Source organism: Petaurus breviceps, unplaced genomic scaffold, assembly GCF_028583685.1.
Source record: "Petaurus breviceps papuanus isolate PSGF00001 unplaced genomic scaffold, PetGlider_PUasm1.0 186, whole genome shotgun sequence".
Taxonomy (NCBI): Eukaryota; Metazoa; Chordata; class Mammalia; order Diprotodontia; family Petauridae; genus Petaurus; species Petaurus breviceps.
Window position 1 is genome coordinate 32,097,018 of NW_027185798.1, and position 26,499 is coordinate 32,123,516.

Genomic DNA, 26,499 nt, shown 5'->3' on the forward strand with positions numbered 1-26,499 from the left:
AAAACCTTTTTAATTTAATATAAACAAAATGATCTATTTTACATGCTCTCTATTTCTTGTTTGGTCATAAATTCCTCCCTTATCCATATAGATCTGACAGGTGAACTAATCCATGCTCCCCTGATTTGCTTATGGTATTACCTTTTGTGTCAAAGTCAGGTATCCATTTTGACAATGTTAAAGGGCCCCCTGAACTTATCTTCTTGAATTGACATATTTCCCAGACACACTGAACCCAGAGTATGCAAGAGGCCCTGACCTTATCAAGGATGAAACCCCTTGAGCTGACATAATTTGTTGTTTTAACCCTCTTCTGTATGTCTTTGGGAGTCAAGACAGGCACCAATCAGTCTGTACCAGAAGGAGAAACTGTCTTGTGTAACTGGGACCCTTGTACATAAGCAGACCATTGTATCTTCATGGTCTAGCAGTTCCCACAGGAAAGAAAAAGGGATTAGTCCTTTTCCCCTCCCCTATTACTTCCCCTTTTCCCTGTAATTTAAATGCCCAATTGGGCATTTGGTGAATTTGGAATTTGGAAGAAATTTGGTGCCCTGCACGATTGGGCTCCTTGGTATAAGCAGTTGCCACATGCTTGTGCCTTTCTCTTCTAATAAATCCAGTTGTATTGCATGTCTCATGGACTTGTGATATTGCTTTTGGTTAACAACCTTATCTTGGTATGCAGTGTAAGATGTTGGTCTATACCTAATTTCTACCATACTGCTTTCCAGTTTTCCCAGCAGTTTTTGTCAAGTACTGAGTTCTTGTTCCAAAAGCTTGGTTTGGGTCTTTGGTTTTATCAAACACTAGATTGCTGTGGTCATTTATTACTGTGTATTTATTACTATGTACCCCATCTGTTCCACTGATCTACCACTCTATTTCTTAGCCAGTATCAGATTACTTTGATGATTATCCCTTTATAATGCAGTTTGAAATTTTGAATGGCTAGGCCACCTTCCTTTACATTTTTTCATTAATTCCCTTGATATTCTTTTTTTTTTTTTTGCAGAAGAAGGTGTTTATTATGCTTCTGGTGGGTGTGGTACTCACTAGGGATACACCCAGATCTTCCCTTGATATTCTTGATCTTTTGTTCTTCTAGATGAATTTTGTTATTTTTTCTAGCTTTGTAAAACATATTTTTGTAGTTTATTTGGCATGGCACTGAATAAATTAATTTAGGTAGAATTGTCATTTTTATTATATTGGCTCAGCCTACCCATAAGCAATTGATATTTTTCTAATTGTTAGATCTGACTTTATTTGTGTGAAAAGTATTTTATGACTATGTTCATATAGTTCCTGGGTTTATACAGTCTATGGTTATTTTAAAAGGAATTTCTCTTTTTATCTCCTGCTGCTGAACTTTGTTGGTAATATATAGGAATGCTGATGATTTATAATATGGATTTATTTTATATCCTGCAAAAGTATTCATCTTTCATCCCTTCCCTTATTTGAGAATCCACAAATGTCCCCACTTTAGTTTTAACCTTGCTGATTCATGAAATTTTATTTTTCAGATAAAGAAATCCTTTATTATTTTGGTCTATTAGGACCTTGACAAAATTTTTCAGTAAGCCAAGTTTAATGTTGATGAGAATAAGAAAAATTTTCCAGGACTAACCAGTTGCTGTATCTAATTTTTATTTCTTACAATGAATTCTTTCCTTTGAGCTTGGAGCTTTTTAATGCAGTATTTTTTTTTTCCTGTTTTTTCTGTCCCATTCACATCTATCTAGCCTTGAAGGACTGATTGGGAGGGGAAGACCCTCAGGGTTGCTGGTCAAAAGAGAAACAGTTACTATTGACATTCATTCTTGAGCCAGGACCAAAATATAGCCATTAAGTGGTGCTTGGGCAGGGACCTATTGTGGTCCAGTCTAGGAGCTCCAGAGTGAAATGGGTTTAAGGTTTGGTATAAAGAAAAAAAGGGAAGAAGGCAGGAAGAAGGAAGGAAGGAGGGAGGGAGGGATGGAGAAAGACAAGGAAGGAAGGAATCTAGCCAGTAAAATTCAAGTTAAGTGGGCAGCTTCCAGCCATCATAATTTACCTACCTTTGGAGTGGAGAAGGAGAGGAACCAGACAAGCTAAGTTACCCAGTTGGCTGGGTTCCCATTCAGGCAGCTCAGACTAGTACTCACAAATTGTGTTTGTTTTTCAAAGAAGACCATGACATCAGGGAAATGACTTGCAGTTGACTTTGATTTGAGTGAGGGAGGGCAGTGCAAGGTCAGCAGCCTCACTTTTTCCTCCAGAGTTATCTGGATTGGCCAGATATTCATCAAGATGACTAGAGATGGCCTAGGATGCAATGGGATACCCTGGCCCTTTTAGGCTTTTCAGGTTCTCACTTTGAGGGAGGTAACACTCATTCAGAGAATAGGCCTCTTAAAGAAGTGAGCCAAGGAATGGCTCTTTTAATAAAAAAAAAAAACTACACAAATGCAGGGGTGTTCTGTAGTCAGTTTATACTGGGTTGCAAAAGTTTGTTGTTATACTTTCACTGTGAATATTTATACCTCAAAAATGGGCAACCACAACAAATCAGGGCTTTATTAATAGTTTTGTTGGTTGTCAAGACATATGAAAGTGATAGAGAAAATGTTAATAATACAGATTAAATTTAAAAGTGTTATCAAGAACATATTTTTGGAGAGCCAGTTTGCCATCATACTCCTGCTTCATGTGATTAAGTATTTTGGGCACTTCATCATCATGATTCTTCCAGAAGCACCAACGTCCTCCTGGTAGAGAGACTGGTTTTGCAAGTTGATGTGGTCTTCACATTTGCCAGATATTCTTTACAAATAATCCAGAACAAAATATCACAATAATGATGGGTGTTCAAGAAATTCCATTTGTACTTTTGAATTCAGCATAAAAATATACAAATAAAACATCAAGAACTTTTTATATGACAAAATAAATGTTGAACAGTGTTATAAACTCTACATAAATGACTAAAGAATCTACATAACCAACCCCAACTTCTTTCCTGAAGCCGAGTTCGACATTACCAAGTGTGTGTAGGATATTTCCCCCACCTAGATCTCCCATTAGCTTCTCAGACTCAACAGTTCTGCAGCGGACCTAGTTATTTTTCTCCCTAAACCTGTTCCTCATCCAGTCATCCATCTTCATAACCTTAGAAACATATTTTACTCTTCCTTGCTCATCCTCTATATCTAACCTGTAACCTAGCCTTATTAATTCTATCTTCATGTCATTTCATGAATTACTTCTCTTCAGACACTGAGGCCTCAGTTTAGGCTCTCTCCCTTTTTGAATTGGATTATTGCAGCCTCCTAATTGAGTTTGCTGTTCTTAGTCCTCTTCTCCTTTGATCCATCTTTCACATAGCTGTTAAAATAACATTTTTAAGGCACAGTCTTAGTCATGTTGCATAAATGCTTAGAAAGTATTCATGGCTTTCTCTTGACCGATAAAGTAGCAAGCCTTTCCACCTAGCTTTTAGTGCTCCCCACAATCTGGCTGCAGCCTACCTTTCTAAACTGAGTTCATATTTACTCTCCTTCAGACACTTTATTCCAGCCAAATTGGCCTACTTGCCAATACCAGAACTTGGTATTCTATCATCTGTTCCATGCCTTTGAACGTGCTGTCTTCCGTGACTAGAATGAACGTTCTTCCTTACTTTTACTCCTTGAAATCATTAATTTTGCTCAGGGCTCAATTCAGGTGCCACCTTCTCCTTGAAGCCCTTCTGGATTCCCTCTAATTACTGGTGCTTTCTGCTCAAGTTACCTGACATTTCCTTGTCTGTGTATATGTTAGATGTTTCATCTTCTAGTAGAGTATAAACTCCTTGTACTTGTTCTTATACTAGAACTGTTTTTGTTTTTATCCTTGTCTTTGTATCCCCAGTGCTTATCAGAGTGCTTTAAAATAGTAGGTGCATAATAAGTGTTTGTCAAATGAATAAATGTTCATAATTGTCTTCACAACTATAGCTTTCAGTATTATTGCTATATATAGTGATATTTGTATTGCCATATTTATGTATTGTGCTACAGCAGTATTTCTATCATGGAAATAAAAATTGAAGAAACATTGCAGGTGTCTACAAAAAAAGCTTTCCTGCAGGGAAGAATAATTCTGATGTTTCTATGGTCATTTTAAATATGAGATTTGGTAGACAGTGATAGGGAAATCGACATATAACCAAGTAATGCCTAGTTTAAATCTAACCAATTATTTTGTCTCTTCAGGCTTACGAAAATCAGCCAATTAAGATATGTAAAGCAACTAAGAAAAGGAGTCGATCCGAATCAGGGAGAAAGGTAAATTTATGTTGATTATAGAAAATATATTGCTGTGGTATATGTTGTATGAAATGTGAACTATCAGAATATCTCCATAAACTAGCATATTAAGATGGTGAATAGCATAGATAATGGGCTTTCTATGGGGCATCTAGTATATTACTGATAGTTCTTTGTTTAAATGATAATTTTAAAAGTAAGTTAATTATTCAATAAGATACCTTATTCATATACCATTTGTAATAAAGTTAGAATCTTGTTCTCCTAAATCAGATCATTTAGGTCAGTGATTTATGTCAGATATTATTGCATACTTTGAGGAGCCATGATTTTGTCAGTGAGAGTATTCACTCCACTGAGCAACCATCATAGTCTTAGTGAGTTACTGTGGTGAAAAATTTCCTCACTGTTTAACCAACCTTTCAGATTTCTCCATTTTTTGGTGCCTGTTCCTGAGATAACAGGCATACAGTCTGCTGCTGGTCCAATACTCAAAAGCCTTTCCAGCCCAGTGGGACCTGCCACAGCTGTGCTTTGTTCACAGTCTTCCAGAACTTCCAGGGTCACCTTCAGGACACAATGAGGTTTCTGAATAGGACTTTAGGAAAGGTGTGATACTACATCAAAGTTAAAAAATAACAAATGTTTTAAAAAGAATAAAACCCTCTCACATCAAGTATTTAAGAAAATAAACAGCTCACAACTAGTTTCATTTTAAATTAACACTGATTATTTTAAATATATAATATTAATTTAGATTTATATAATACCTTTTCTAAAGAACTAATTAAAGTTCTAAGCCCCTTTACCTGTTGTAAAAATTAAAATATGGCTTCCCTTTTCCTTCTAGTGAAATTCAGTTTTAACAATTTTCTATAAAGTGATTCCTGAACTACAGTCTATACTGATAGCTTTTTCCCCAGTATAAATCTTTGTAAAAATTAATATAAACTCAGGAAATCATGTTAATGATGCCCTGGTTTTATAAAATCTTATGCAACTTCAAAGGAAACACATTTTTGCATTTGCCTTTCATAAAGTATTTCTCTCTCTTTGCAGTTCAGTTCAGTTGAGTTAAACATTTACGAAACATTTACTATGTTAATGGCACTATGCTAAGCACTTGGGATACAAAGATAAAAATGATACAGTCCTTAACCTCAAATAGCTTAGTTCTAAAAGAGGGAACACAACAAAAATACATATATATATATATGCATATGTACACACATATATATACATATATGCATATATACCCATGTGTCTGTATATCTATTACTACATATATACATAGGTACATACATAAACACAAGATGTGTGATGCTGACAAAGTATATAGCCAAACAAAATGCTTTAGAAAAACTTGAGGTTGGAAAAACACTTTTAAATGCTAGACTTCACAAAGGAGATAGCACCCTAAGCTAAGTCTTTATGGAAAAGGACTCTGAATAATAGAAATAAAGGAGTATTTTCTAGAAGTTGGGGATGTCAATGTTAAGTATTGGGAAACAGATTTGTAGTAGTACAGCATGGCTTAGTATATAGGGTACATGAAGGACAGTGATATGAAATATACAAGAAACTAAAATTGTTTATTTGGGGAGCGTGATGCTTTTTAATCTGACATTCCCTAGTACATACTTTAAATGTGTATTGTTTTAGCAGCCATCAGGAAATGGACTACTAATATTCACATAGTTTTAAAGATGTGAGTTCTTATATCATTGAGAATCAAAGTAAAACCCTGCCCCCTGATCCCAAATAGCAAATGAAGAGTAAGAGACCTAAATTCCAAATGAAATTGGCACAGTGGAATGCATCCTTCTTTAGTTGTATTTTCTCTTAACAGGTCCTCCAACCGTTTCAATCTTCCTGTAGTCAAGATTCAGTGCCAAAAAGGAGAAAGTTTAGTGAACCAAAGGATTACATATAGAGATCATTTTCGCTTCTGCTTGTTTGTAAAGATCTTTTCAACACTGCTGTTTAAACTGAATAATAATATTATGGTGTAATAATAATAATATTATATTTTAAGGTGTGTCTCCTCCTTCCCTGCCCCTACCTCAAACCCCCAATGAACTTGAAACTTTATTTATATAACCCTAAAACAGTTCACACACATTTCAGAATTGACTATAGCTTAAAATATTATGAGGAACTAAATTTTTATCTATTCTGAGGAAGTTTTTAAGATAAAAGCAAATAAAATTGTCAGATGACTGGTTAACTTATTTTCCAGTTGGCATTGAACCGTCTCTCTTTGGTAGACTATTCATTTAGAAATACATCCATTATTTTTAAATTTACTTTAGTACTACCACTCTTTGAAATAATATATGTATATATATGTTTACATATATATTTATATTGAGGTATTAACATTTGGAGGATTCAGGATTATAAGTATGTTTGAACTTTACCATATAAATCGTGACTTTTTGTCATTGTGTTTTATTATTAAAACAATGCTCTTGGGGTGGCCAGGTAGCACGGCAAGTAAGAGCACCAGCCCCAGAGCCAGGATAACCTGGGATCGAATCTGGGCTCAGACACTTAGCACCCACCCAGAAACACCTGACGTGTAACCTTGAGCAAGTTACTTAACCCCAATTGCTTTTAAAGAAAAAAAAACAAAACAAACAAAAAACAATGTTCTTCAGTACTTTTTTGTAGTGTATTAAAATGATGATCTATATTGCAAATATTGGTACTTTAAAAATGTTTTTTACGGATTTAATGCAGCAACAGACTTTACTGTATGACATTATTTTTGTGTTTTTATTGATATTTTTTCTTTCTTACCATAGTATCCTTATATATCCCTCTCCTCCCCCTCCTAGAGAGCCATCCTTTATGACAAACAGCATTTTTTTTTTTTGAGAAGAAAGGTCAGCACAGTTGATCAATACATTGTAAAAGTGAAAACATATGATGTAAGTAAGACCTGTGGACCTTTCCCCTCTACAAAAGAATAGGTTGGAGGTGTTTCCTCATAGCTCTTCATTTGAGCTTTGTTTGATTTTTGTAATTTTGTCAATGTATTTATTTTTTGGGGTGTGTTGTTCTTTCCATTTATATTGTTATAGCAACTGTGTATGTTGTTTCTTTGGCTCTGCTTACTTCACTTTGCGTCAGTTCATTTAGATCTTTCCATGCTTCTCTGCACTCATCACAGGCATCATATTTCTTAAAAGTCTGTAATAATATTTCATCAAACCACAATTTGTTTAGCCATTCCCCAGTTTATGGGCAAGATCTACTTTGTTTCCATCTTTCGGCGATCACAGATAGTGCTACTATAAATATTTTGAAGGCTTTGGGGGCTTTCTTCTTATCCATGGCTTCCTTGGGGCCCAGTCATGGAGTCTAGTCTCTGGCTCGAAGTGACATTTCAGTCACATTATTTTCGTCATTCTAATCGTTTTCCAAAATGGTTGTACTATTTCACAGCTCCACCAACAATTTATTAGTGGGCCTTTCTTCAGCCCCTTCAGTGTTGCCATTTTTGCTCATTTGTAGGATGCGAGGTGAAACCTCAGGGTTGTTTTGATTTGGATCTCTCTTATTAGTGATTTGGAGCATTGTATGGTTTTTGCAAAAACATAAATAAAGCATTTACTGTTCAGTATTGTATGACGTTCATGGCTTTTAATTTTCATTTAAATATTAGGAAAATGGCAAAGCTGTCAATATATGGTGTTTTGATAGGAGGTATGTGGCCTTTTAACTGATGGACATTCACATTCACCACTGCAAGGTGAGAATTTCCTCACTACAACCAGCCCCCGGCCCCCACCCCCCTATGGGCAGAGCAAGGATTACCATCTCCCTTTTTCAGGTGAGGGTCCTAGACTCTGTGAGAGGTTAAACAAATAGCTTGCCTGGAGGATCCCATTGAGAGCCTAATTGCGTGGGGTGGAATTCGAACCCAGGACGCCATCATATGCTTTCCACTAGGCTCGGTGGTCTCTAGCAGGGAGACCTCGGAATCCCCCGGTCTGAGGTCTGGGCACACCCGACAGGATTTGGGTTTCCATTTCTAGGGAAAGCAGAGTTTGACTAGCCAGGTTCTGAAAGCATCATTTCTGCAGTGACCAGGCTAAGGCTTTCCAGGCCTGCAGGCCCGGCCGGTGACGTCACGCGTTCTGGGCCCACCCCCAGAGCGGCTGGTTTGACCTCTGCCCTCCCCCCCATCACGCCCCTATCCCTCCCCGGCTCGGCCCGGTCCAGTGCCCGCGGGATGCTCCGCCCGCACACCTGCTCCAGGGGCTCTGGTCACGCCTCTCCCTCTGCGGCCCAGGGCCGGCCCCGAGGGTGGGCTGCCTCGGTGCCCTCCCGGTCAGGGGTCCGTCATTGGGCTGACCCGCTGTCAGCCAGAGCCCCGAACTACCTCCTTTTTGTGGGGTTTGTCTGGACCGCAACACAATAGCGGAGGGAGGCCCTCCCCTCGCTGCCGCCCATTGGCTAGAGCTCCGCCCTGGCGGTCCCTGATTGGCCTAAGGCAGAAACACCAAGCTAGGTTGCCTAGTGATCGCCGAGGAAGCTGATGTGTTAGTCCTTGTTTGCAGCCGAGGATCAGGAAGTAAAGTTGATGCTTCGTCGGCGAGGGAGGAGTTTCTCACCCCAAAGGATCGGAAGGTGAACAGGTGTCTTGAGCTGGGGGCAGCGTGCCGCCTTCCGGGCCCCCAGCAACCCCCAGCAACCTCCGCGACGCCAGGTGAGTCCGCCCGAGGCCTCCGGCCGGCGGGCCGCCGGGCCGCCTGCTTTCTAGGGGGAGCGGGCTAGGGCTGCGCTGACCTGTGGGCTGCCCGTCGGCTTCGCGATTGTTTGGCTAGCGGGCACGCGCGCCCACGTAGGTGGTCCCCGCACAGTTCCGTCAGGGCAGGGAAGTTCTCCTGGGTCACGGTTACGCGGGGCTTAAAGTTTATTGGCGGTGGGGCGGGCAGCATTTACCCTCATCCTTTTCCTCCTCTTCCTCTTCCAAGTAGGCTTCCCTCCAGCCCACTGGAACGACTCCTCGAGTGTGCCTGCCTGGGACATATAACCGTATTTTGGGGTTTTCGACCTCACGTCTTTTCCCTTTTAACCGTTGATTTTAGATTTCCCCTGTGTACAGTCACTAGGTTCTGCGGAAGCACAGTCTGTCTATTTTACTACATATAGGGTCCTTTAAGACAGGACAGGGTCCTTGATGAGGTGCTGAACCGGGGAATTGGAGGCCCCCCTCCCCCAAATCTAACTTCTGGCACGTGGGCACCTCTCTTGGGTGAACCGCAATTTACTCTTAGTCCCTACTTGAAGGATTGTTGTGTGGCTCAAATGAAAGAACAGAGCCATAGGTAAATGCCACACCTGCTGTTATTAAGTACGTGGACCTTAGCTTTCTCGGAGTTTCCAGTTACCCCATTTGTAAAATGAGGGAGTTGGACTAGTGATCCCTAGGAAAGCCCCCTTTTAAGTCCAGGTCCTGTTACCTAGGGGAATTTCTTTTGACTTTCAACTGAAGAAATATTTCCAGTGCACAACTCACTTGCTCTCTTATTCTCACTTCGTGGGTAGTCTCGGTGACATACCTATATGTGAACGTCCTGGCTATCATTACCCTTCTCCTTCCACTTTTATTTTCCTAACATAATACTTTTTATGGTCACTTTTCCTTGAGATTTGAAGAAGGTGCCTTACATGAACCATGGAGGAGATCATGTACTATGAGTTTTTACAGTATCAGAAATGGATTTGTAGTAATGGAACAACAAACATAAACCAACTTCCTACTATGCACAAATCACCGGCAGTACAAGACAAAAAATGAAACAGTTCCTGTCTTTAGATCCTTCTATTTTTGTTGGAGAGCTATAGCATATGCACAGATATAATACCAAATAATTTGAGGCATGAGTGAGCATTAGCAACTAGGGAAGTCAGAGAAAGTTTTAGGGAAGGTGGTAGCTTGGGAAGCCCATCTTTGAGGGTGTCTGGGAGAAGAGCACATTCCTGGAACAGGGGATGGTTTATCCAGATGCAAGCAGGTTGGAGGATGAAACATAAGGCAATACTAGCACTGGTAGGATTGAAAAAGGAAGATGTATTAGCAGGTTAGTAAAATAGAGCAGATGAAAGTCTGGAGGAGGTAAGTCAAGGTGATGGCTGTGAATAGAGAGAGAAAGCAATGGACGTGATGGATATTATGGAGATAGAATCCAGTTGATTGGATTTTAGAAGCTAATGAGAGGAAAGAGTCAAGGTTGACTCTTTAGTTACAAAGCGAGGTGACTTATAATGATGGTGGTACCCTCAAAAGGTGTAAATCTCTCCACATTCCCATGCCACTTTCTCTTGTGACCAATTATATGCACTTGCCAAATGGGTAGCTGACTGAGATTAGTTTAACCAGTACTTAGCATGGTGCTTCTCAGGAAGAAAGTGCTTAATAAATACTTGCCACCCAACCAACCAACCTGAAGTCTTCCCTAGCCATGGAATGAAACAAAGTTGACTAGCCTCCCTGAAGATAAACTATAACCTTGGCCTCACATCATCCCTATTATGGATGTGTTACAATTCTTAAGATCACCTTTGCAGCCTTGAACTCATCTTTAACTCTTTCTTTCTTTTATCTGCTGTTTCTAAGAAAACACCAAGCCTTATGGATTCCACCATCACAAAATTCTTAAATCTGCTGCCTCCTGACCATTCCCACTGCTATCATCATCCTAAGCCAGTCCTCCTCACCTCTAGCCCAGACTTTAGTAATAGCCTTCTCTGTCTCCCTGCCTTCGTTCTGTCTTTCCCTTCTCCAGTTCTTCCTGCACACTTCTGCTAGATTAACTTTGTACTTCACAGCTCTGATCACTGTACTTAACATATTGGAAACCTTCAGTAGGTTCCCACTGTCTCTCAAATGAAGCTCAAACCCTGTAGTGTGGCTTTCAGCCTTTTCAGCTTTATCTCACACTATACCCCATCATGAATTCTACACATCAGCCAGACTGTGCTGCTTGCCTAGCCCTGGAGTACATCCCATGTTCTCCCCTTTTGCTCATGCTATTTTCCTTCTACTAAATGTCCACCTCTTCATCTCTGGCTTTTGAAATCCTATCCATCTTTTAAGGGTCAGTCACCAACTTTGTGAAGCCTTTTCCATTATTCTGTCTACTCTAAAATGAAGTTTTTCCTCCAAATCTCATAAAATCCTTTTTTTTTTTTACCTCTTTCACATGCATTTATATTCCATTTTGTGCTGTAGCTATTTGAATCCACGTCTTATTTCCCCTACTAGAATGTCAGCTTCTTGAAGACAAGTATATCTTATTTGTTTTCGGGTCTTTCACAGTATCTAGCAGCCAGGTACCTAAAAAGTGTATATTAGATGAATGAATGAACTGTGTTAATAAATCAAGTTGCCTGTCCTTTTTAATTTGCAGATTCAGCGTGGAGGATATTTTATATTAGGTCATAGAAAGTTCACACTTGAGCCCTAGACAGGAAAGATGATATATTAATTATAAGGATATTATCTAGTTGAGCAGGAGGTTTTATGGTTTGATCTAATTCATTATATAAAGAAACTGGGCTGTTGTCCCTCTTTTTTTACATAGGCATATTTTTTAATGAATTTTAATATTTTTTCTTAATTACATGTAAAAACTGCTTTAAACCTTTATTTTTTACAATTTTGTGTCCATATTCTCTCTTTGATAAAGATTATACATGAGCAGTCAGGTCATTGCCCTTTTAAAAGCAAATAGGATTTTCCAATTGTTAAAAGTTTCCCTTTCACTCTATTATCAACTTCAATTTCTGAATATTTCTTGTTTTGAGACATATATAGAGATATATATTGAGATACCTGAGCATATATAAAAGCATTTGTGGGTGTCTATATAACATACATACACGTACATATACACACATATGTATATGTTTTTATCCAACCTCCCCTGGGACAGGTGAGAATGTCATCTTTGACTCACCGAGGCCGACGGCGAGCTGAGGTTGGCAAGAATTCTGAAAAGAAGTTGGAAGGTGAGGAAGACTCCAACCAAGAGAGAGGTCTGGATAATGATGACTCGGGGGACTCTAAGGATATTCGCCTCAACCTTATGGAAGAGGTGTTGCTCCTGGGCCTGAAGGATAAGGAGGTAATGGAGTTCAGGTATCAATCTTCCTGTGCATGATACATACTAGTTAAATTGACACTGAGATTTTTTTGCAAATCATGACTTTTGTGCTCCACAATTTTGGAGCCCCAGTAGCCTCTGGGGATGATGACTGAGGCTTATAAGGCCAGATACAGAGGTGTAACTAACTGAGAAGCTCCTCTAAAGTCTTAGATTTTGTGGGAGAGGGAGGCTTAATGTACTTCCTTTTTCCCTTGAGAAAACAATTCACCATTAACCAGCCAGAAGTAACCACCTGTCTGGAGAGGGTGATCAATGGCTTCTCCTTGAGTTCTGGAGGAAACTGTTTTTGCTTTGAAACTAGGAAGGGCATTTACCTATTTTACAAATGTAAGGAATAGATTGAGCCCTATAACATTTTGCATGTTATGGATTCTTTTCTTCACTTAATTACTTTTAAATACTCTCGTTTGGTTAGGATTTGGGTTTCTGTTTTGTTATTTTTTAAAACAATATAAGCTTTCCTCTTCCTTCTGTTATTTTCCCTTATCCTGACAGAACATTTATTATATAGTCAAATAATGCTTTGATATATCGTCAAATAATGCTTTGGGAAATGTCCCAGGTGGTATTGTATCCCAGGCCTTGGGTAAGAGATTCTTTCTCCCATAGGACATTTTACCCTATATTAGTCATTTAAATTATTTTCTGTGTCTCAGTTTCCTCAGGTATTTTTTTACCTTTCATAAAGGGGGCGATTATGAGTATACATCTAGAAAGCATTTGAGTATCTTCTGTGTAAATACAAGAAATCCTTATTACTGATAGAGGTGTTGAAAATCTCTTAAGAGTGGAATATTGCTTCATCATTGACTGGGATTGGAAATACTGAATTTGCTTTGTTTAAAAAAAATTCTTACCGCTATTTAACTTAAGCTGAAAGGCAACATAACATGTCCAAGAGTGGAGTGATCAGTGTACTTAGGAAAATGTTCCAAGTAGTATTGTATCTCCCTTGCCTTGGATTCTTTGGTATAACTAGGAAGAGCCCTTGTTACATCTTTGGCTTATAATTACACTCTCTTTACTTCCCATTTCTCAGGTGAAGCTGAAGGCCTCTTTCTTAGAAAGTTGGTATTGCCTTAGTATTAGACAATTGCTCAGTACTTCATAAATAGATTTTTGGGGAACTCTATGCCCAGTGGGGATTTATAGGCTTTTCCTTAGTTAAAATTATAGGTTTATTAATTGCATTCACAAAGGAGTTATTTATTTAAAGGTTCCTTGTACCTCTTTTCCCTCCTTCCCCTCCCAGTTAGCTGAGGAAGTTGAATTGGGGATCTGTATTACAAAAGAAATATTCAGTACAAATCAATTGAGAAAACAAAACTCCATTGTACTGTTAGAGCTAGTTGAAAAAGCTGGATTGGGCTGTTGCATTATATAAGAAAATTTTAAAGAATAAATTAAGTAAGCAAAGCTAGTGATTGGGAAGTACCTTCACAACACTGCTTAGGATTGGATAGAAACCTAGTTCCTGGGATCCCCTAGTTCAGTGGCCAGAACCCTTCTCACAAAGTATGACAGTGAATACTAAAGAGATTTATTTGTTCATTGTTCGAGGTTGGCTTCAGCTTCTGGTAGGGGGAGAGAAGATTCCTTTCCTACTGACCCTATGGATGCTCAAATTTATGCTACTTCTCTTGAGACCACCCTTATCTGATCTTTTCTTCATATGTCTTTGTACACTGGTTTGAATAGGAATTTTACAGCAGGGGACAAGAGGACCTTACCAACTGTTGTGTCACAGGAGAATGTTCTAGGGGCCAGGAAGGGGAAATTGTATCAAAAAGCATCAGTAAAACACTTTAAAAAATTTTAAGCACCACATATGATGTTAGAAACACAAATACTAACTTAGGATTGTAGATAGAAAGTTGGGAGGGATCTTAAGAGAGCATGGAGCCCAGCCCTTTCATTTAAGAATGGAGGAACAAAGGCCCAGAGAGGTGAGAAGTCTGCTGGGAAGAACCAGCAAGTTAAAAGGAATTCGTAGAACTCAGAGAGGAGGGTGGAATCCTAGAGGCCCTTTGGAAAAATGCTGGATTCAAATCCTGACTTAGGCAAGTCAAGTAACTTTTCAGATTCTCAGTTTCCTTATTTGTAGAATGAGAGATTGGCCTAGATGGACCCTCTGGCTTTAAGTCTGTGGTCATCAGTTAGTATTTTGTGTTGGCAACATTATGATCCTGTCATCTGGCTACTCTCCTTTCCTTCCCTGTGCAGAAACCCCTGTGCACAACAGCCCATCCCTTATTAATGATCATCTCACCTCTAACCAACTGTGCTATGTGCACAGGGCCCTGAATGTAGCAGACACTAGTTAAATGGCCACTGAATTGAATTAACAGCCTTTTGAATTGCTCTAGTTAACTTTCAAAGGGAAATTCATAAATAAGGTTTTTAGCTTATTTAGTTTGCAGCACAGGAAATATGAAAAAAAAATGTGTAGGCATTTTTTTAAAAAGAGTCTGTCTGAGCATTTGGAAGGAAGTATTCTAATTACCTAAACATTAGCAACTCTGAACTGCCAGTTACTTGCCTTACCTACTTTGAATGTGTAAGTTAGGTGGCACCTGCACTTTTTCTGCTGGTCTTCAACTTACTGACTTCATGAATATTCATTCAACAAATATTAATGAGCTTAAGAGCACTGTGTGTCTAGCTAGGCCTTTGGACTTTATCCTGTAAATGAGGGGATGGGGAGCTGTGAGTTGAGGAGTTGTTGAAGCTTTTTAAGCATGAATCACCATGGTTAAGGCAGAAGCTCATTTAAGTACAGTGGCCGAATCCAGCCGTTGCCTTTTGTTAGTATTTGTTACTCATTATGTCCTTTCTGTTTGGCCAAAGCAACTGGTTGTCATGTAGGGATGGACACTGGACCTGTGATTTCATTGGTATAAGAAACTTCTTCAGCCAATCGTAGGTCAACATTTTGTCCCAATTTGAGGTCTTAGAAAGCTTCCTAGAGCTTTGAGGGGTTGAGTTGCCTAGGATTACACTCCCAGCTAAATGTCAGAAGCAGGCTTGAATCCAGGCATTTCTGGGTTGCTAAGCTTGTTGCCTGTCTGTCAGTTACCTACTTGAACAAATATGAAACTCTTTCTTTCCATGAAAAACTTTATAACTCAAAAGACCCACCTTTAAGATAATTTTGCTACTGATTTCCATATAACTGGTCAGAACCTCTACTTAGAAACAATATTATTTAATGTCACTGGGAATTAAATTGAGATCTGTATTTTAAAAGCCTAGAAGACATTTTTTTCAAATAATTATTGATCTCAAAGAAAACTTCACTTCAAGAGATTAATTCATTCAGCTATCCCCCAAATGGATTATATTCTAGCTGTCACAGAAAGATACCTATCTGTCTTCTCTTTTCTTAGAAATCTGTAGTTTAGGAGATGCTCCACAACTTTCCTTGAAAATATAAACTTTATGAGAAGTTGGGGAGTTTAAATACGGAAAAATACATTTAGGGGCGGCTAGGTGGCGCAGTGAACGGGACACCGGCCCTGGAATTAGTAGGACCTGAGTTCAAATTCGGCCTTAGACACTTAACACAAAAACTAGCCGTGTGACCTTGATCAAGTCCTTCTTAACCCGAGTCGCCCTCCAAAAGGCAAAAAAAGAAAAAAAAATTACATTTGAAAAATATGGTATTACCTCAGACAAATAGCCCTTGGCATCAAATGAGAACACTGAACCTGGTCAGCATGAAATAGGTTCATTTCTTGTTGAAATGTCAATATTGCCTTTGTTAAGGGAAAAATTCTTGATACTGAGCTTTCATTGGCTCACTGATGTTTAGTTGTGAAAGACTGGAATTCTGTAACTGATAATTTATTAAAATCTATATCTTTTTAGATATAAGGTTACCATTTGTAATAGGAATTGTCAACTTTCTTGTCTTGATGTTGGGAGAGAATTCATTTCCTCTCTTGCAGTTACAGTAACTGGATTGACTGTTCATTTGTAATTTCATTAATATAATAGAAATGTGTTGAGCACCTACTATATGTTTAATATACCCCCTTGTTCATTGGAACTATAATGCAAATGGAATAACCACAGGTTTTCAAAGATTCTCATATTCTGGAAGTATTAGAAATTAAAAAAAATTTTAATGAAAAATTTTAAACCAAATCCCAATTAGGACTAGATAGGAAGATTTTTAAAATTAATTTAATGCTTTATCATTTTGACTAATCTTGCCCGTAGGAAAAAGATAAAAGTTTTTGACAAGCTTAAGAACTATGCATATTCAATGTTGTAGCACAAGCTAGCAGCCTATGTGTCAGTGATAACTGAACTGGTCTGGGCTTTTGGTTCTGGTTTTTTTGTTTTATATTTACAACCACGGAAATCCCAGTGGGTGGAGGAAAGTGTATATGTGGAAATAAAGGTGATATAAAAACAAAAGACCTCAATAAAATTTGTTTTAAAAGTAGAGAAAATATAATGTTTACACTGTTGAAGAATATAAAAAAGAAATGATAAAAGAAATTAGACAGGGTAAGTAAGAATTGTATTTAAAATTGAATTTGGTGCCCCTGGCCTTGACATTTTACTTGATCAGACTATTACTACCTCTTGGGAAGAGCATTATTGTTAGTTCCTTAGAAAGTCCAAGGTGACAGTTTCTTTTGTTAGTCTTTCAGCCAATCTATGTCAATCATGTAAAGAAATTGTTGGAAAGAATAAAGGAAATATAAGCTCTCTCCAAAGGTTAGGCTCTTTTCTGTATTAGTTGAACTTTATATTTTTGAGGACATTTTAATTTAATGGTAAAATGAGTAATACTTCTCCCAGGGATTAAAATGGGTCTTGCTGTTGTTATTGGGTTAGAAGGCTTGTTTGTCAAGTTGTTCTGCATGGTCTGTGAAGTCCTGATATTTGATTATTACACATCATGGAATTATATTGAAAACTATTATCAGACCCATGACATAACAAAAGGATCCTGATCAGGATAGCCTGATAGTCTTATCTTTTATGTAGAATAAATATAGTTCAGCTGAACTATTTCTTCTCTGTTCCTTCTTCAAAGTACTAACTTTCTTCTAGATCTAACTTTGGCAGTGAGGAAAAAATCCCATCCTCATTCTCCTTGTTTTTAGATTGGAATTGAGAGCTTAGAGCTCTGGGCTTGGAATCAGGAAGACCTGAGTTCAAATTCAGCTTTAGACACTTACTAGCTCTGTGACTCTGGGCAAGTCACTTCTCTGTTTTCCTCAGTTTGCTCCCCTATAAAATGGGGATAATAACAGCACCTGTCTCACAGAGTTTTATCTCATTTACAGAGATAACGTTTGTAAACCAGCGCCTGGCACGCAGCAGGCACTTAACAGATGCTTGTTTCCCTTCCCTTTCCCCCCTGATGATGATGTAACCATTGAGTCAAGGAAATTGGTATAGGGCCATTTTATTCCTGCCACATTACTGTTGAAGGTGACATGCTTCTAAAGACAGCCTCTGCCACCTCTTTGTCCTTCTTACTAAGCCAAGGGAGCTGTTCACTCATTTGAGTAGAACTCCTAAGAATTTTATTCCCTGAAGTAGCTTCGTGTGTAGTCTGCTGGTTTAATCATACGTTCTCTTAGGCAGTTAGGACATAAATCCCTCAGCTGATGGCTGTTACACAGGCCATTTGTCCTAGGCTGTCGCTCTAATTCACAGCTTCCCAACTTGTGGCGCCTTCATCCCTGTATGCCATGGAATCATGGTAAGGAGTCCAGTCCTCTGTTTATATACTAAACATTTGTTATTTTTAATCATTATTTAGTTCCAACAAAATAGGCACCATGACTCCATATAGTAAGTAAGAAAGCAACTGGAGACTGAATAAACAATATTGGAAATGTTTTATTATTTTTGAAATATAAAATCTCTCCCTTTTTTTTTTCATCTGGGCCTGTTATTTCATTAATGTAGAGAATGCCTGTGTGCAACTCTGTCACTCCTCTTCAATTTCTAGTCTTAGAAACACACTCTCAGGATGTGTCCCATGAGGTATTTAGGTCAGGTCTTCCTGTCCATTCCAGGGTCTGCTCTTTATCCACTATACACACCTTGCTGCTTTTCTTAGAATTATGACTAAATCCATATTAAATTTTCATCACCTTTTATTTTCTCAATCACTGGATACTCTCATGTGGGATTTTGAAAAATTATTTGACATTTGACTCAAAACAATTTGGGAACCCCTGTTCTAATGTGTATTGTCTTGGCACACTCCCCTATAGCATAAGACATTAAGATGGAGCCAAGTCCAAGTTTGGAAACTGATAAAGTCACTATCTAAAGTAATGTCTAGAAGATAATCCCCCTGTCGTGGGCAGAATCTCAGGAATATTGCCTTCTGTTCTGAGGCCACATTATAAAAGAGATGCTTTGGATTTTGAGGGCATCCAGAGTAAGGTTACCAAGATAGCAAAGGGACTTAAAATCGTGTCACATGAGAAACAGCTAAACGAACTAGTAATGTTTATTGTGGAGAAGAGAAGCTTTGGGGGGAACAGGAGAGGTGCCTTCAGGCAGTCGACAACATTTAGCTTCTGGTGGGGAAGAAGATAGAGTGCTGGCCAGGAGTCAGAAAAGACTTATTTACCTTCCTGAGTTCAAATTTGGCCCCAGCTATGACTCGGGGCAAGTCCCTTCACCCTGTTTGCCTCAGTTTCCTTATATGTCAAATGAGCTGAAGAAGGAAATGTCAGACTACTCCAGAAAACCCTCAGTGAGGTCATGAAGAGTCTGAAATGACTGAACAACAGACAAGAGTGAGGAAGGCACTCTGCTAGGTCCTGGGAATACAAAAACAAAACTGGAAGAATCTCTGCTCTCAGAGAGCTTACATTTTATCAGGGAAAAATATCTAAGTTTATCAAAATAGATACATGATAGTTTGGGGGGAGATGTTAATGCACTGTAAGCCTACAAAGACAGCTTGGAGCCTACTTGGGAAGGGCTTTAAATGCCAAACAGATGCCTGTATTTGGTCCTAGATAGAGGAACCAGTGGAGTTTATTGAGAAGGGAATGACATGAGGAGAACTGTGCATTCAGATTGTCACTTTCCAAATATTTGAAATACAGTAATCTGAGGAAAGGATTGTTTTCATTCTCTGTGGATCCAGAAGACAGCACTGAGACTGATGCTTGGAGGTCAGAGGCATTTTCCAAACTAGGGGGAAAAAAAACTAACAATAACAAGGAGGGCTGTCCAAAAATGAAAAGGAGTGATGTAGAACCAGGTATTAAGTCTTCTTCCACCCCCGGCCCCACCAGTCACAAGAAATGTTCCAGCAGTGACTGGGCAGTCATTGTCCAGGATGTGTGGGAGAGCATTCCTGGTGTGGGACGTTACACCAGATGACCTCCAGGGGCCTTTAAGAGGCCTCAGTGCTCTAGTCTGCTCAGAGTGAAAAAGGGTTTACATGAGGAAATGTCTGACTCTGCTAATCACAGCTTCAGAGATAAGAGAAGGATGTCCTCTTGGCAACAGTTCTGCAAGTTCTACCTGGGTTCTACACAGCTGAAAATATGCACTTCGATGATCTCTCCTGAACCCCATTTTACCAGCAAAACATCCACTTTAAAAGTAGAGCAGAGCAAGGAATCTCAGTAAATATCTTATTTTTCCTTTTGTTAAATTTTGTTTTTTAAATAATATTTTATTTTTTCCCCAGTTGCATGTAAAAACAATTTTTAACACTCATTTTTAAAAATTTTGAGTTCCAAATTCTCTCCTTCCCTCCCACCCTTCCTCTCTCCCCAAATTGGTAATCAATTTGACATAGGTTATGTGTGTGCAGTCATGTAAAACACATTGTTAAATCTCATTTCTAACAACTGCATTTACAGGCAAACTAAGACATGGTGAATGCTAATGGATCATCCAGGGTACTGAACTTTTTGGTGAAAGAATAAAAAAAGTACCACTTACAGAACTTTCCCAAGGATAGAAAATAGAAGATTAGGAATTATGGTGAAGTGAACAGAGAGTCCAGGCCTTAGGAGAGGCCTGTCCCATCCATGTCTTATACCTGTTGACTTTGTGACCCCAGAAAAGTCCCTAAGTTAATGTTAATGGGATTTTCCTTTTCTGAGTGGTCCCTATGTTAATGAATTCACAAGTCTACTTTCTATCCCCTGTGAAATGGAAAGATCATAGAGATTGTTGCTTATGCCTGCATGGAATGCAACTTCTCATTAAATGAAGGCTCCTTGAGGAAAGCGACTTCTTGCTTTCTCGTACCCTCAGCATCTCTCACTGTGCTTTGCATGGAGGCTGTTGAATTGAACTGTCTACCAGGATTAGGGAACCTGTCACCTTGAGGCCACATGTGGCCCTCTAGGTCCTTAAGTATGGCTCTTTGAATGAATCCAAACTTCACAAAACAAACCCACTTTTATCTTTTCCTACCTAGCTGTAGTTATCCTTAAAGAATGAAGGTGACAAACATCACCAAAAACTGTAGTTGGGAAAAATACTAAACAAAGGTCTTAAGTGTTTTATTCAGTAAGCTGTAGACTCTTCCCATTTAGTCAGTAGCAAGCTAGTATAGGTTTTTCTCTTACATAATTATTATTAATAATCACTATCACAGGGGCAGCCGGTGGTACAGTAGAGAGAATGTTGGATCTAGAGTCCAGAAGGCCTGAGTTCACATTCTGCTATGTGACCCTGGGCAAGTCACTTGACTGAGAGTGGGAAGCAGGTATGCTGGGTTGTGGACTACTGCTATTCGCATGGTTCTTGGGTCCTTGGCTGTCTCCATCAGGGTCCGAGCGGGGAGACGGTGGTCAAGGTAGAGAAATTCAGAGAAGCAATAATAACCAAGAGGTGGGAGTAGCTGTGTCAGATACCACAGAGGGGTCAAGAAGCACAGGAACTGAGAAAAGGCCTAATCACCAGATTTGGTGATTAAGAGATCAGAGCCTGATTGTTCCTAGACGAGAATGTGACAGAAGAGTTACTGAAGGCAATAAGTAGAAATGCTTTTTCAAGGGGTTTGGCTGGGAATGGGAGGAGATAGCCAGGCTGAGCAGCTTGTGGAATAGCTAGATCCAAAGAAGGTTTTTTAAAGATGCAGTAACTTGGGCAGGTTTCCACTGGTCAGTCACTAATCTTATATTAAGCACTTAATAAGTGCTGACCTCTGGGGGGGGGGGGTGTACTGAGAAAGGCAAAAACAGCCCCTGCTCACAAGGTGCTTACAGTCTAATGGGGAATACAACTTACAAACAGATAAGATCTATACAGGATACATTGGAGGTGTTCTCAAAGGGAAGGAACTAGCGTGAAGGTAAACCACAAAGGACTTTTTGCAGAAGGTTCAGCTTGAAGGAAGTCTGGAGGTGGAGATGAAAATGGGGAATATTCCCAGCATGGGGAAGGCCAATGAAAAAAACATGTTGAAAGTGTTTGTAGGTAATAAGGAAGTAACTAGGGAAAGACTAAAAATTAGAAGGAAAGGAGGAGGGTTGGTAGAGGGGGGAAGTTTGCTTGGAAAGACATGAGAAAATGGTACGTGCAGAGGTAGTGTAACCCAGGGTTGGAGCTTGCAAGGTATGAATGGCTGAGGTCAGTGAGTAAGGGAGTGGTACATAGTATAAAGGTGAACTGGACAAAAGGTTCTAGAATGAGAAGGGAAGAGAATGGAGCCAGAGCAGGGATGATGGCCCAGGAAAGCACTGAAGGACCAAGAGACTGGAGGAGAAAGAATTGATTTAAGTCCCTTCTTGCTAAGGCTTTGGCCCAACAAACTGGCTGTGTGTTGCTGGGGAAGACTAAGGGAGGACAGATAGCCACTACAAGTGCTTTAAAGGCCATCCTATGGAAAACGGTTTTTCTGCTTGTTCCTAGAGGGCCAAACTAGTCGAAATGAGGGAAAGTTGAGGCTGGATGTCAAGAAAAATGCCTCATGTAGTAGAGATGAGGGAACCCGAGATCCTGCCTAAGACATTTCTTTGCTGCACAAGTCTGTTCATCTTCAGGGTTGCTCTGAGGTCCGTTCCAACCCCAATCTGACCATAGGATGGTTAGAACTTTCTGAAAGCAGAAGGAGCTCTTTCAGGAGAAAGCACCTCCCACTTTTTGGAAGTCTTCAAGTAAAAGCAGGATGACTGTTGTCCCTTGTGCCATAGAGGAGATCCCTTTTCAAATATGAGTTGTGCTAGATGGTCTCTAGTGTCTTCCAATTCTGAAATTTTGTGAGTCAACTAAGGGGTGTGTGTGTGTGTGTGTGAGTATCGTGTTAGAAAACTTTTTTTTGTAAATGTTAGCTATTACCTCTTATTGTTAGCCTGTCAGGGTATATTCTAAGGTCAGAAATACAAAATAACATTTATCTGAAGAAACAAAAGTCTCTCCAGTATCCTCTAGATGATAGCTTTTGAGTGAAAGAGAATAGAATTTCATATTTTTTTTCTCAGCCTTTACATATGAAAACACAAGGGCCATCCTAACTCATGGGAATCACTCATGCCAAACCTTCTACTTTGCCAGTTGTTGGCTTCCTTAGTTGGCTCTTAGGAATTATTATGGCTAGGCTGAAAGATGAAGCATAAGACTTGTTTTCCATTCTGCAGGATAATAGGGAAATAAAGGAAAGAACCAGTCATCCTCTTTTGAATTATCATGGGTTCAGTTGGACAAGTTTTTTCATGTCCCAATCAGGATGTAATCAGGACAGTGTCATCTTCAGGTAGAAACAATTGAAGAGCCCCTCCTTTGCCAAATCTTTCTTTAGACTTTGTGTAGGGCATCCTCCTTTGCACTGATAGACACCTGTGTGTGGGTAAATAACTTCCTTTTTTCATACTTTGCTTGCTGTCAATTCTCAGATGATTGATGAAAAAAATTGTCTTTCTAGTTACATTTGTCCTAGAGTCTTGTATTATTTTAATGTGTGGGAGACCTGTTGTTTGAAAAGAGTCCTCACTTTGCATTTTTCACTGTGGTTAAACGGTTTAAAATGCTATTTTAAAATCAACCAACAGTGGACAGTGTGGAATCTTATATTATGGTCAATTTTCAGTCAATTTTTGAGACTGTGTAGATTTCTGCTATAGAAAATAATCATCAAAAGCCTATCCATTTCCTTCTGGTTTCAAGGATACCCTGGCTGTATGCACATGGGCTATTTCCATAAAGATTTCACAGAAATGAGAAAGTAGCATTAAGAATTGGTCATCATTTATATTTTCTCAGTCACTTTTCTCTCGGATATGGCCACCACTCTAGTGTAGGCCCTCATCACCTCATGGCTGGATTGGCCTGCCTCAAGTGTCTGCAGACTCCAGTCTGTCCTCCATTCAGCCACTAACGTGATTTTCCTTAAGTGCAGGAAAGGTCATGTGCAGCATTTCTTTCTCCTCCAGTGGCTCCTAAGATCAAAAACAAAATGCTCTGTTGAGCATTCAAAGCCCTTTATAACCTTGCCCCCTCATACTTTCTTAGACCTTACTCTCCAAAATGTACTCTTTGATCCAGTGACACTGGCCTCCTAGCTGTTCTATGAACAAGACCATCTCTTGACTCTAAGCGTTTTCTCTGACTAGCTCCCATACCTGGAACACTCTCCTCCACACCAAGGCCCAGCTTAAATCCCGTCTTCTACTGGAAGCCTTCTTAATTCTCCAACCCCTCTTAATTCTCATGCCTTCCGTCTGTTAATTATTTCCCACATATATCTTGATTTATTCCATATATAACTTGTTTTGTATATATTTGCTTGCATGTTATCTCCCCCATTAGGTCGTAAGCTTCTTGAGGGCAAGGATTGTCTTTTGCCTCTTTGTAGCCCCGGCAGTTAGCACAGGGCCTGGAACGGTAGACATTAAGTGTTTATGATCGATCTTCACTTCTACAATGCTACCTACACCATTTGTCTTGTATGCATCTGTGACAAAGGGATTCTCCTCTCCCCTTTCCAGCTATGCACTGCTAACCTACCTGGTTTCTCAGTGATGAGTATAATTCTTACGTGATCATACCCTCCCCATCCCAGTAATTCTGAACCCCCCAGCTGATAGTGTTCAAGCTGTTCTCCATCCCCTACTGACTACTCCCATCTTCCCATGCTCTCACCCCTTCCTCTCCCACCCTATGCCTCACTCTAAAGCTTCCCACCCTTTCTTCTGTGCTCTCTGGAATGCCTGCTGCGTAAATATCAAACTTGCTTTCATCTTAAATCTTTTTCTTTCTTGTTCTTTGAATCCTCTTGTAGTCACTCAGATCTGTTTCCATTCTGATGGCAGCTTCCCTGGACTTTCCAGCACTGATTGTGCCTTCATTCACACACCAAGTGTTGGAATATTCTTTGGTTTAAGGTGACAGCTCACCTGTTACCTATGGAACAGGTCCCTCCTTCCCAAACAGGCACAGGCAAGGCAACTAACTCCTAGTTTGTCAGCAGCTCACACATTCTCCCTCAGCAGTTCACAGAGGTGATCATTGAGCTTGCTTCACTTCGATGTGGATGAAGGAAGTGTGAAATTTTCTTACCTGATCACAATCTCGTCAATTCCACCTCTCCTTCAACCTTGAAACTTGGAACCATGTCCTTTGCCTTCTCCAGTCCCTTACTCCCTCCAGTCCCAATGCTCAGTCCTTTCCCAAGCTATAACCCCTGCACTGGCTACTCTCTCTTCCCTTCCCCATCTTGATAATTTTAAGTATTTGTTAAAATCTAATTGATTGTGTCTACTGTGTGCCAGACAGTGTGTTAGGTGCTGAAGATACAAAAACCTGGTGAAAAAGACGCTTTTTACTTTTGTACCCGTTTACTTTGGCCCTTATGAACTGCTTGTTGGCACTAAGATTTCCTCAATTAATAAATGCTGTTGTTGGGGAGGCTAGGTGGTGTAGTGAATAGAACACCAGCCCTGGAGTCAGGAGGACCTGAGTTCAAATTCGGCCTCAGACACTTAACACAAAGAAACTGGCATGTGACCTTGGGCAAGTCCCTTAACCCCAATCGCCCTCCAAAAAGCAACCAAATAAAAAATGCTTTTGTGTTGATCCTGAATCTGGATTTGTAAGCCCCCAAGACTAGTGCTTTCCAATCATTCCATCATGGAATCATCCACTGAACTTGAACAACTTCTAATATTGGTATTTTCTTAATGACCTCATTAGGCCAATATTCTTTATCCTCAAGTATCAATAATGGACCCTTGAGAAATAGCTATACAAGTTCTGTGCAGGTTAGGATAAGTTGGGTAGGCATTGTACAGAGGGGTAGACAAGAGGAGGTCCAGAGGAAACTCCAGAGCACTCATATTTGTCTGCCCCTTCAATAGACCAGATTAAGAAAAAAAACCACATTTTTCAAAAAGTGCTGTTTAACATAGTTTTATAAATTAAAATTAGTTATATTTTTTTCAGTATTTTTCATCTTCAGGGGGTTGGTTTCTTCTTCTTTGGAAATTAAACCAATTTTCAAGTCAAAACTCTAGAAGATATTTTTAGTGTATCCTTTAAGAATTTTTTTTCCATCTTTAATTCTGTTTGCCCTGAGCAGGAAGCTTTTAAATCCTTGACATTCATAGAATTATTTTAAGGTGTGTCTTCAAGGAAGCTTAGCCTAGGGAAGGGCACTATGTATACATCACTGGGTGGACGTTCAGGTGAGATTATTCTGGTGGAAGGTTGTGGAAATTTCCTGACCTAACATATGACCCTCTTCATACTTTCCATCTTGGTCACTCTCCCCCCCCCAAAAAAAATTTCTTATTTAGGCTATTTGGTTTTACAGACAAGAAAACCCCCGAAGTTTTTTGAGCAGGTGAGTTTCATGATCAAAATACCATTATAGATTAATGTGCCCATCTCTGCAAGAGCAGAAGAATTTACAAATAGGAGAGATTATGGTTTCTGGAGTCTTGCTAACCAGATTGTGTAAACGAGTTATCCCAATCCACCTATAGTACACAAAGCACCTACCTCTTCTTTTCCTCTGAGCCCACCCTCTCAGATCTTTCCTTTTTTTTTTTTTACATATATATATATATATATAT

The 26,499-nt window shown here is 39.4% G+C and overlaps 3 protein-coding genes across 3 annotated transcripts in view; 2 read left to right on the forward strand and 1 right to left on the reverse strand.

The window, feature by feature from the left end:
- The window catches only part of HORMAD1 (HORMA domain containing 1), a 36,303-nt gene extending 27,853 nt beyond the window's left edge, over nucleotides 1-8,450 (forward strand). Inside the window, exons 14-15 of the mRNA XM_069090072.1 lie at nucleotides 4,239-4,310; nucleotides 6,142-8,450. Coding sequence (XP_068946173.1) covers nucleotides 4,239-4,310; nucleotides 6,142-6,225 — 156 coding nt within the window. The 3' untranslated portion in view covers nucleotides 6,226-8,450. The remainder of the gene's footprint in view (nucleotides 1-4,238; nucleotides 4,311-6,141) is intronic.
- The window catches only part of BNIPL (BCL2 interacting protein like), a 479,949-nt gene that overhangs the window by 382,638 nt on the left and 70,812 nt on the right, over nucleotides 1-26,499 (reverse strand). The window lies entirely within an intron of this gene.
- Nucleotides 8,562-26,499, forward strand: part of GOLPH3L (golgi phosphoprotein 3 like) — a 29,866-nt gene continuing 11,928 nt past the window's right edge. The window contains exons 1-2 of the mRNA XM_069090077.1: nucleotides 8,562-9,009; nucleotides 12,242-12,433. Coding sequence (XP_068946178.1) covers nucleotides 12,248-12,433 — 186 coding nt within the window. The 5' untranslated portion in view covers nucleotides 8,562-9,009; nucleotides 12,242-12,247. The remainder of the gene's footprint in view (nucleotides 9,010-12,241; nucleotides 12,434-26,499) is intronic.